The sequence below is a fragment of the Danio rerio genome, chromosome 3 (assembly GCF_049306965.1).
Source record: "Danio rerio strain Tuebingen ecotype United States chromosome 3, GRCz12tu, whole genome shotgun sequence".
NCBI lineage: Eukaryota > Metazoa > Chordata > Actinopteri > Cypriniformes > Danionidae > Danio > Danio rerio.
In genome coordinates this window covers 37,574,154-37,586,155 of record NC_133178.1, presented here as the reverse complement: position 1 = coordinate 37,586,155, position 12,002 = coordinate 37,574,154, and the positions used below count along the sequence as shown (strand labels likewise).

The 12,002-nt window shown below is 34.6% G+C and overlaps 1 protein-coding gene and 1 long non-coding RNA gene across 11 annotated transcripts in view; one reads left to right on the top strand and one right to left on the bottom strand.

Annotated features, from left to right (window-relative positions):
* The window catches only part of si:ch211-198m17.1, a 40,289-nt gene extending 33,795 nt beyond the window's left edge, over positions 1 to 6,494 (top strand). For 3 of the 10 annotated variants that reach the window (XM_073944821.1, XM_073944818.1, XM_068219287.2), the window contains exons 13-14: positions 3,501 to 3,587; positions 4,112 to 6,494. In XM_073944821.1, coding sequence (XP_073800922.1) covers positions 3,501 to 3,542 — 42 coding nt within the window. In that variant the 3' untranslated portion in view covers positions 3,543 to 3,587; positions 4,112 to 6,494. Of the gene's footprint in view, positions 1 to 1,505; positions 1,521 to 3,500; positions 3,588 to 4,111 lie in introns of all 10 variants that reach the window. The other 7 variants (XM_073944819.1, XM_009299668.5, XM_005164163.6 and 4 more) reach the window with 3 other exon arrangements.
* Positions 6,495 to 8,896: 2,402 nt separating this feature from the next.
* Positions 8,897 to 12,002, bottom strand: LOC137490693 (uncharacterized). Its single transcript, XR_011010610.2, has 7 exons — positions 11,897 to 12,002; positions 11,670 to 11,791; positions 10,718 to 10,801; positions 10,543 to 10,597; positions 10,368 to 10,443; positions 10,117 to 10,293; positions 8,897 to 9,779 (listed from the first exon to the last, which is right to left on the bottom strand). It is a non-coding gene; the product is annotated as an uncharacterized lncRNA (long non-coding RNA).

The window sequence follows — 12,002 nt, the reverse complement described above, 5'->3', positions numbered from 1 at the left end:
ATATTTAATTTCTAACTTGGAAGAAATTCATGACACTAAATTTCTCTTTTGATTATACTGTAGCTCACGATTGCTCAAAGATAGACCAAATCTGCTGTAACTGTTGTAACAAACCCTTACTCTGAAAGATTAACAAACATGTCACTTGGACAAGTTATATAATCATAATTTTTTTTAATAAAATAAAAATACTAATTTAAACACATGAGTCAGTTGGCGCTTCTGTGCGGAGTTCGCATGTTCTCTCCATGTTCACGTGGGTTTCCTCCGGGTCCTCCGGTTTCCCCCACAAGTCCACAAACATGTGGTACAGGTGAATTGAGTAGGCTAAATTGTCCATAGTGTATGTGTGTGAATGAGTGTGGATGGATGTTTCCCAGTGATGGGTTGCAGCCGTAAGCGTACATATGCTGGATAAGTTGGGAGTTCATTCCATTGTGACGACCCCAGATTAATGGGACTAAGCCGAAAGAAATTGAATGGATGAATAAATACAAACGCAAAACAATAAATTATGAATCTAGATCAGGGTTGGCCAATCCTGTTCCTGGAGATCTACCTTCCTGCAGATTTCAGTTGCAACCCTTATCAAACACACCTGTCTGTAATTATCAAGTGGATTTCAGGTCCTAATTAATTGGTTCAGGTGGGTGTGATCAGGGTAGGCGCTAAACTGTACATGAAGGTAGATCTCCAGGAACAGGATTGAGCACCCCTGATCTAGATAAACAAAAAAGTGATTACTTATACATACACATTATTGCGTATACTGTATTTTTTTTATGTAAAATACAGTTTGTTGACCCCAAATGTTTATGATCAGTATGAAGATATAAATTGAATAAAAAATCATATATATATATATATATATATATATATATATATATATATATATATAATTTTAATATACAATTTTTACTTTGACTTTTTATAGTGCTTATAATTCTACATGTTTTTTAATTGTAGAAATGAACTCACTGTAAGTTACAGTTCAATTTATTCAAGTATTAAAAAACCCTTCATGTATTTTAAACATGCAAGCAGCTTCAGGATAGACACATACTAACATAGTAACACCACTAACAAATCCTAAACATAATGTTCAATCAGACTCAAGCTCATCTCCAAATCTTTACTCCGTCTGTCAAGCTGAACTCTGCTAACAATCTCCTTCTAACTGAATCAATGATTACATTGAGTGATTGACTGAACTTCGTTAAGTAGATGAATCTCAACAAGGCCACTCAAACTGTAAAGAGGGCCTATTGCTTGTGTGAAACATTATTTTAGTGTGAAGCTAAGACAATAGTAATGACATACATGTACATACAACTATTTATAAGTAGATTTTAAAACTTTATTGTTTTTAAATGTTCATTTTAGCATACATAATGGATATTCAAGTTAGCTCATAAAAAACCTCTCTCTGTGTATGTTTGTGCACGTATCGTGGTCGTTGTGTATGTTTGTGTCCCGACATGATTCCTCCTCACTCCAAACACTAGAAGATTGGAGGAAAGGTAAGTCACCGACTCGATGGAAAAAACATGGGCTGTTAATGTGTGTTCTTTTGCGTCAAGGCAGAGACAGACTTGGATATATATGAATGCACAACATACTGTATGGGCTGTAATTCTGTAGTAAAAAAGAGACAATTGTGTTAGTAAAACAATACATTAAAACACTAAATGGCTGTTCTGAATATGGCCACCAAGTGAACTGACTTGCCTTAATGGGGAATTTGGTGCCCATGTTCTGAGTTAAATACAACTTAAAGTTAAGTGAGCACTTTCTGCAGCACAGATGTTACCAAAATAACACGTGCAACATCAACTATGACATGAAGTGATAGATCAGACGAAAGTACAAATTGGATGTTAATTTGCTCTCACATCATTCAAGATATAGGCAACTTTTTGTCTTCAGTAAAAAACATCACGCTTACCAATTCTTAACATAAATGGTAACTTCGTTGAAGTCCTGGCTCTTGGTTATCTGTAAAATGCAATCAAAGATGAGCATGATATTTATCTGCAAAATCTGCGACAACAAAATAGGGGGGACAAATGGAATACCCTTGGTTCCTGGTGAAACATTGATGTCTTATAAAGGGAAATTTTTGAAATAATAATGATAAATAAAATAAATGAAATAATAGCCATTTCAATAACCATAAATTCAAAAACTTCAGATCAATCATTTCATACCATGAGGAATTGATGTGTCATCTGGAACCTTCATTTAGTTTTGCTTGTATATGTTTTTGTTTTGTTGTTTTTTTCAATGTGCTGGTGGACTGCACTGACTTGCATTTTATGAATTTACCAAGAACAAAATAAATGATAATAAAACAACAAAGAAAAAAAAAGATATTGGATGGCCTGAGAGTTATTAAATTAAAAGGATAGTTCACCTAAAAATGAGGTGTTGGTGGCCACCGACTTACATTTTATGAATTTAATAAGGACCACATAAAAAAAGAAACTAGCCAAAAAAAAAAAGTTCTACTACAGAAAAAAAAACATCTTGGATGGCCTGAGAGTGATTCAATTAAAGACAGTTCACCTATAAAGGAAAATTCTGTTATTAATTATTTATCTTCATGTCATTCCAAACTCCTGTGACCTGCTATCATCTTCAGAACATAAATTACGATATTTTTGATGAATACAAAATTTTTCCCCTCGTCCTCCATAAACAGCACCGGTCTTGAAACGATACATATATATATATATATATATATATATATATATATATATATATATATATATATATATATATATATATATCAGTTGAAGTCAGATTTATTAGCCCCCTGTTTATTTTTTCCCCAATTTCTGTTTAATGGGGAGAAGATTTTTTTTCAGCACATTTCTAAACATAATAGTTTTAATAACTCATCTCTAATAACTGATTTATTTTATCTTTGCCATGATGACAGTACATAATATTTTACTAGATATTTTTCAAGACACTTCTATACAGCTTAAAGTGACATTTAAAGGCTTAACTAGGTTAATTAGGTTAACTAGGCAGGTTAGGGTAATTAGGCAAGTTATTGTATAACGATGGTTTGTTCTGTAGACTATCAAAAAAATTATAGCTTAAAGGGGCTAATAATTTTGACCTTAAAATGAATTTTTAAAAATTAAAAACTGCTTTTATCCACGCTGAAATGCAACAAATAAGACTTTCTCCAAAAGAAAAAACATGTAAACATTAAAATGTAAACAACTTATAAAAAACATCCTATAATGTTAATAAGTTATCATTTGATAAGAATGTCAATATCTCAATTTTGACAAAAAATTCAGATAGAACCTTATAATTATAAGGTAACAAGATATATATATATATATATATATATATATATATATATATATATATATATATATATATATATATATATATATATATATATATATTCAAACATTCCAAGTGACTTTAGTGTTTCAACTGTAATCCTCAAGTTTCAACTTGTAAATTCTTATAAAAACTAGGGTTGGGTGACGTTGACCAATTTGGCATCATACGATGTCTAATGTGAAACATTCCGATGGACGATGGCATCGTCGTCATAGGCAGAGGTGAATTAATTATTCATGAATAATGAATTAATTCTGAACAAATGAATTTTTGTAGCCTACCGTTTCAGCTACCTGACTCTCATGGTCTTTTTTACCCATAAACAAATCATAAATAAATAAAGATAAGTTGCACACAAACTACCACCTGTCAATCAGTTTTTCCGCAGGAGATTGGTCGGTAAAAAAGGTCCAGATTTTCTAATTTTAGTGAACTGTCCCTTTAAGCTGTATTTAACCTGTAAGGAATATTCCTCTATTTTCTTCCTTTCTCTGTGTGATTGATGGACTTACCACCACTACATACATTCTGGTTCTGCAGTAAATTGCTATTATTCTCTGCATGACATCTTGATTTTGATCTGTTTTGGACTTTTTGCATGCCATCATAAGCTTTGCATGGATTTTTTTAAGCAGTGTTTTGTGATTTGTCCTGCATGCTGGTATTGTAAAAAGAGACTTTTATGATTTATGGATTGTTGTGTTTTTGATTGTGTGGCTAATATGACCTTTCATTTCTTCCTTAGACGGGCTCGTATGATCTCACTTCAGATAGCATGAGAACCTTTAAAGACCCGAACCCTACACGGTACTCTTATCTGGTGGGTCATGAAAACCCCTATTTCATACCGGGAGATGAGAAGAGATGAGGAATGCAGAAGAGGAAAGTAAGAGGACAAGAGTGCAATAATAATAACGTGAATTATAAAAAGGCCTTGGATCAAAACATTTCAGGAAAGATTAACCACACAGCTGACTCAGTGCATACATGCAAACAGCTTTAGAGAGATTTATCGTTTTTAATATTTTAAAATGCAGCTTTTATTCTAAATTCTATTACCCAGGATAAAATGCTCGCTTCCTATAAGTGCATTGATGATTGGGTTTCTTTTTCCACAAGTTTGACTGGTGTGTTTTATGTATGAGGATGAGAGATGAACACAGAACACTCTTTTTTCTGTTCATATGTCTTTATTTTTTTAGAATGTTTCATCTGCACATTTCATATCCAGTGTTTGTTAATATTTCAAAGATCATCCGTATGTTGCTATGGTTTTCATCTCAGAACACTTTACTATAAAAGGATGTAATATTGAACCATGTAAGTGATCGTTGATGACTTAACCAGTCATATGTTGCATGCATGGTTTTTTAGCAATAGTAAAATCTACATATGGGTCAAATTATAGATTTGTTTTACATTGTATTTATATTTTTTAACATATTCCAGATTTTCAAATAGTTGTATCTCTGCCAAATATTGTCTTTTCTTTACAAACCATATGCAAACGTATTTATTTAACTTTCAGGTCTTATTTTTTCTTCCTAAATTTTGACACTTATGACTAGTTTTGTGGTCTATGGTCACATTTTATTGAAATTATTCTGTTATTGCAATAAATTAGGGGCATAATATTCAATATAATCCAGTTTCTTGTTTTTAAAAGGCATCTAATCAATCCAGTAATTGCACTTTTAAGGAGAAAGGGTGTCTGTATTTGTGTCTGTGTGTGTTTTAAGTTATATGACAATGCCCTCTGATATATTCAGTTCTGTCATGACAACGTTTGAAGAGAGTATAGTTATATGTATATGGAAACGTTTGTAATCAATGATTATTGGTGCAGAGCTTGTACTTCTAGACCATTTCAATGTGGTCATGTCATTGGCCCATGAACATTTCCTGCTTATCAAATTATTTCATAACTGTAACAAGAGGCAATTTAATCATAACTTAATGTTAAAACAGCTGCCATAACATTATCAATATGTGGCTCTTTTTGGATTCTCTGAAGCTATAGAAATGAAAAATGTAAAACAGGAAATACAATAAGACCATTGCTTTTGTTTGCATCCCTTAAAATGGTCTATACTGCCAGTATTTTCACAAACATATACTGTCTGAGAATGTAAAACGCTTCTGCTGCAAACATAACATACATAAACCTCCTATAGCAGATCCATACACAGGTGGAGGATGGTAGAAGTAAATGCATGGCAGAATGCTAATGTAAATGACACTGAGGTATTTAAATATTGAGGATCAAGCTCATTGGCTGATGAAGGGACAGCAACCAATCATGCAGTTGGAAACATAGAACTTATGGGCCTGCCCAATCCGCCTGTTAAGTGTGACGTCTTGCAAATCAGCTTACGGGTCCAAGCACTCTATCAAACTGTATGGGGAGACTCGACAAATAATAATAAAAAACATTTACAAAATGATATAATACCTTCGATTATATCGCAATCACAATACATAAATATCCATACCTAATATCCGTTGGCCTAAAAGTAATACATTTTTATAAATTGGTAAAATGTTGGTATTTGTAATGCAGAAAGTCCAGAGATGGTTGTGTACAGCATGATTTGATATAAAATTCCCTTTAATGTGTGATAGGACTAAAAAGTGGCCATATAATATTTTCTTAGTTCAAATGAGTAGGGGCTTGGACCCGGAAACAGTATTTCCTACATCACAACTTAACAAGTGGATAGAGTTTCATGACAGAACATTGTATTTATGACTTTTTGGTATATACATATATTTCTCCAAAGAATTAATTTATTTCCTGCCAGGACAATGCATGCCAGCAGAAATTGATCTCTGTGCCTGACTTTGACGTGGTCTTTCGAATAGGAGAAATATGAATTAAAGAGGAGTTTTCTTTTAATCATGTCTCCTCTGTAGACGTGCCAATAATCAAATTTATGTACACCAGAACCTGACAGTGTTTATTTAACTGTCTGTTTGCTACATATAGACTTATTTATGTGTCACTGGGATGTTTTCTATCTGTACATAAGGCTTTTGTAAAAATAAATGCTCTTGGGACAGAGTGATTATTCATGTTGTTCTGTATGTTGAAACTAAATAAATTAATATAAAGATGTAGTTATCTAAAAGTTGTCTAGGTGTTTTTGTGTATGCTTCCACACATTCACCAATGTGTTTTTATTCATTAAGTAATTAATTTGTTTTGTTGTGTGTTTATGCATATTCACTCATATTTCCACTCATAGCTGAATTAAATTCAGCTATTTTGCTAAGTGTTAAGAAAAAGTAATATAGTTTTATTAATTAAAGTAATATTATATATTTATTTGGCATTTACCGGTTTTGATGGTAATCAGTTTGAATGGGCTTTATGGACAGCTGGAGTTTTAAAGCCAACGATAAACTACCGGTGAAAGGTTAATGTGACTATTTTCAATTTCACAAGGTTGTTTTTTCCAGCATCCATGTCATAATGTAATTACAACACATTCAGTTAAATAGACTTAAGCAATCATTTAGTCCAGTGGTCACCAAACTTGTTCTTGGAGGGCCGGTGTCCTGCAGATTTTAGCTCCAACCCTAATCAAATACACCTGAACAAGCTAATCAAGGTCTTAGTAGGTATACTTGAAACATCCAGGCAGGTGTGTTGAGCCAAGATGGAGCTAAACCTTGCAGGGACCCCAGCCCTCCAGGACCAGGATTGGTGACCCCTGATTTAGTTGTTCAAGGGTAAAACTAGATGAAAGACTGTTGTAACCACCAACTCCGTCAGTAGCAACAGGCTAGCACAGAAATTCCATTGAAAATACTGGGGTAAAATAAACTGACATATTATAAAGACATGGTGGGGGGAAATGGAATCTAATGCAGTGCTTCTTGTCCGATCTGAGACCCACTTTATATCATATCTAACAGGCAGTGAAGATCGCTTTTTTTAATGAAATCAGATCTTATATTTGACAATTTTGTAATAGAAAGACAGTTTAACGGAAGCCCTTTGGCTGCCTGGCTGAAAATTAAAAGTCAGTGTGCATATAGCCCAATTATTAATTAATTCATTTTCTTTTCGGCTTAGTCCCTTTATTAATCTGGGGTTGCCACAGCGGAATGAACTGCCAACTTATTTAGCACGTTTTTACGCAGCGGATGCCCTTCCAGCTGCAACCCATCTCTTGGAAACATTCACACACACTCCTTCACACACATACACTACGGACAATTTAGCTTACCCAATTCACCTCTACCACATGTCTTTGGACTGTGGGGGAAACCGGAGCGCCCGGAGGCAACCCACGCCAACATGGAGAGAACATGCAAACTCAACAAAGAAACTTCAACTGACCGAGCCGAGGATTGAACCTGCGACCTTCTTGCTGTGAGGAGACCTTCTGCGCCACTGCGTCACCTATAGACCAATTAAATGACCCAAAAAAATATCTTAACACTCAAGAGGTTCTAAACTTTACTGAAGACTTTTCTTTCTGTTGAACACAAAACAAGATGGACTGAATAATGTTACTGACATTCATAGTAGGAACAAAAAATACTATAAAAGTCATGTTTTTTCAGTAATCTTCAGTATATCTTTTCTGTTTAACAGAAATGTGAGCAAATGTTTGGAACAAGTAGAGGATTAGTTTATGACTGCAGAATTCATAGAATTTTTCTCTTCCCTATTCCCCTAAATGTGTGTAATAGAGGGCATTAGCACTCCTATTTGACACACTTGACATTCTTTTCACATTCACCCCAATTAGCCCCCCCCCCCCCCCCCCTTTAAACAAAAACCCCCTTTTAAACAAAATCTTATTTGCTGAAAATATAACATTTATGGAATGAAAGTCCAATACTGACCAGTGATGTGACTTTTTTTCTGTCAAAACCAGCTTAAACAAAAGGGATTGCCATACTTAACAAGCATGTCTATAGAGAAATCTGTGAAATGTACATCATAAATCTTTATAAATAATTACATTTACAAACATTTTGTGGCAGTTCATTCCGCTCTGGCGACACCAGATTAATAAAGGGACTAAGCCGACAAGAAAATAAATTAATGAAATTGAACATTTTGATTTTTGTTCATAATTTTTTTGTTTGTTTTCAATTTAATATATACCACGGGTTTCCAAACTCGGTCCTGGAGGGCCGGTGTCCTGGAGAGTGTAGAAAATAGAATTTGTTTCTATAGTATTTTTTCTATTTCTCATTAGAGTAATCCTTGATTCTCTATTAGTATGTTGTGTATGCTTTGCCTACACTCTCAGGAAAAAAGGTACAAAATTGTACCTTTTAGGGTACAAATGGCCCGTCACTGGGGTGGTACCCTTAAGGGTACAAATTTGTACCTCTTTTTGAAGGTACAAAATTGTACCTTCTACATTTGTACCCTTTAAGGGACAATTTTGTACCCCCACCGAAGGTACAAAAATGTACCTTTTTATATTATATAGCATTTTCAGGGTACTGACCCAGGCATTTTGATCCTTTGGTAACTGCATGCACAAATAAATAAATAAATTAAATATTTTGGTTCGCAGATGTCCATTTTTATTTATTAATGTAGAAATATTTCATTACAACTCACAACTGAATGTGTTAAGGAATAAAATTACACAGCAAGTATAAAGCAGACATGTAAAACAGTAAAAAGAACAATTTAGATAACAAATAAAAACTGTTCACTCACTGTACAGTATATAATCTACCCTTAATACAAAGACCACAAGAATACTGTTTAAGATTTATAAACACATTACACAGGCTACATCAAGTACTTCACTTTATAAAGTCCAAAGTATTTGTCTTGAGTCAGAATACTCAGTCATAATAAATAATTTGTCATCAAAATTTTCTCTGTATTTCAGAATGAAGGCAATTTTTCTCTATAAATTGCTTCAACAGTGCAGAAAACCAAATACATCAGTAGCCTCTTCCTCAACATCAGTAGATTACTCCTCATCATCCTCAAGTGGAGTTGTAATTAGTTGTAACACAATATGTGTTTATGCTTTTGATAAACATGACATGTAAAGCACTCATATCTGGATCATTAGGACCACAAGTTATTTAAAAATTTTGCTTTATGCATGAATGAGAGCAGTGTGCTGGATTAACTTTATGATTGAGCATGTAGAGAAACAAAAAACAAGGTTGATCACTTTGGTAACTGGAGTAGATCCAGGCTTGTCACCGTCCACCGTTCATTCAAAACATTCCACTGCAGAAACATCAAGGTGTTCTTCTAGTAAGATGGATATGTCAAAAATGTATATTCGTCCACATCATTAGCCCGGCCAATCACAATCCCATCAACTCTGAAGACTGCCGTGACTCGTCTTGTTAACACAGTTGTCCAGTCGGTGGCCTCCTCCTGTACTTGAACTGTTGGATGTGGTGAAGATGGTTCACTGTAAATGACAAAGCAATAATTACATTAATATCAGTCACTCTATCACTGATGAAGAGAAAATCAACATGCATAGAAAGTAAAATAATTAATATTCACTGATTAAAAAAAAAAAGTATCACAGATTAAAAGACTAATATAAATTTCATTCATTCATTCAATTTCTTTTTGGCTTAGTCCCTTTATTAATCTGGGGTTGCCACAGTGGAATGAACCACCAACTTATCCAGCATATGTTTTATGCAGCAGATGCCCTTCTAGCTGCAACCCAGTATTACGAAACATCCAGACACACTTATTCACACACACATTTATACACTACAGACAAATAAGCTTACCAAATTTAGCTATAGCGCATGTCTTTGGACTTGTGGGGAAACCGGAGCACTTGGAGGAAACCCTCACAAACACTGTAAGAATATGCAAACTCCTCACACAAATGCCAACTGACCCAGCCGAGGCTCGAACCAGCGACCTTCTTGCTGTAAGGTGACAGCACTACCCACTGCGTCATCCTAATATAAAGAATATCAAGAATTATAAAATGCATTTATCACAGCATATACTAAACAGAAAACAACATACGAACCGGAGCACAACGAAATGTTGAAGTGTCTCGCTTAACAAGGCTGGCAACATGAGAAGTGCTGCTGTAAAATCAATTCCTGGAACATAAGATGTGGCATACAAACAAATATGAAGGAATCCATACAAAGCTAGAATTTAATAATATTAATCAAGTGGAGAAAGTTTAGAAAGAGTACCTTAGAGTCAGGTCCATAGCATTCTTCAGTTGATCTCTCATCTTTCGATGAATACCTAGAAAATAATTTTAAACACGTAGGTGTACATTTATTGTTGTTTGTAAGTAAAAACCTACAAATTTAAAATAGTATGTAAGCCATTAAAACCATGGTATAGATAATGAGACATACTTACATCTTGTAACTGAGCCATGCTTTCATATGACATGCCTTCATTGGTCTGATGCTGTTAGCCTACATTATGTTGTTCAATCTTGTCCTGAAATACAATTGGAAACTTCATAAACTTCTGGAAAGCAATAAGATAAAGCAATAACTATTTATTTATTTTGAGATATTAATAAAATAGGTAAAATAGCTCAAGGTAAGTTACCAGTTTCAGAACAGATAAGACAAATTATTACATTAAAGAACAAATAATTTAAAACGTCGATTTATACAACGTGGTATGTTAATAATTATTCTACATTAACATAAGTATAACGTTAAACGATATTAAAGCACCAACAATTCTGGACATGAGAGTTTGTGGACACTCCTCAACATTAATATAACTTAGACACTGAAACGAAGATAAGTACAAGCATACACACGCCACGTTTGTAACTAGCCACGTTTACGTTACATAATCAGTCGCATTGCCGGTGACAAAATTGTGATTTTGCTTCACAAAATGGCGGTGTATAACCGTCTACAATTACATTTCCTCGGTCAACCGTGGCTAGAAAATGGCCTCAAAATATAAAACATTATCGATAATTACAAATTTCCAGTATTAATAACAAAAGGTTTTATATCAAGGTATATGAAGACTTTAGTCGCGCCAGCTCCGGGCCACACCGCACATTACTCACGGCCCGATTCCGGTGCACGGTTACGGCAGCGTCGGCTCGCTTCTGCCGCCGCATCTGGCCCAAGTAACGTTAACGATACAGCAGACGGACTCGGGCAGGCGAGAATCTAGCCGCAACTGGCCCGAGTGTATTTTGCTATCTGGGTTGCGATTATATTCCGCCGTGGCAACACTTATTAATAAAGCAGTTACGTAAGATATAAGGCGCGAATACGTAACGTAAGCGATAAAGGGAGCTTTTACACCGAGAAAACTAACAGCATATAATACTCACCTTATATAAACTTATGTCCCTCGGTGACTTCGATATCATATTGTATAAACTTCTTTAATAAGCTGCAGACATCTTAGCAAACTCCATCCTACAGGCCAACGTACACCAGCCAGCCCGGAGTACTTAAAGCGGGGGAAAGCCGAGACCCGAGAGTCAGACAAAATCAACAGAACACGGCTTCACATGTAAAAATGAGACTGAAAATACATCTTTAATACAATTCTTACCTGAAAAATGTGGACTCGAAAATAGACTTTTCTTTGAAAAGCGTGCGAAGTTCTTTGTAAACAGCCAGCATACTCGACCGACCGCCTCAGTAACAAACACTACTAT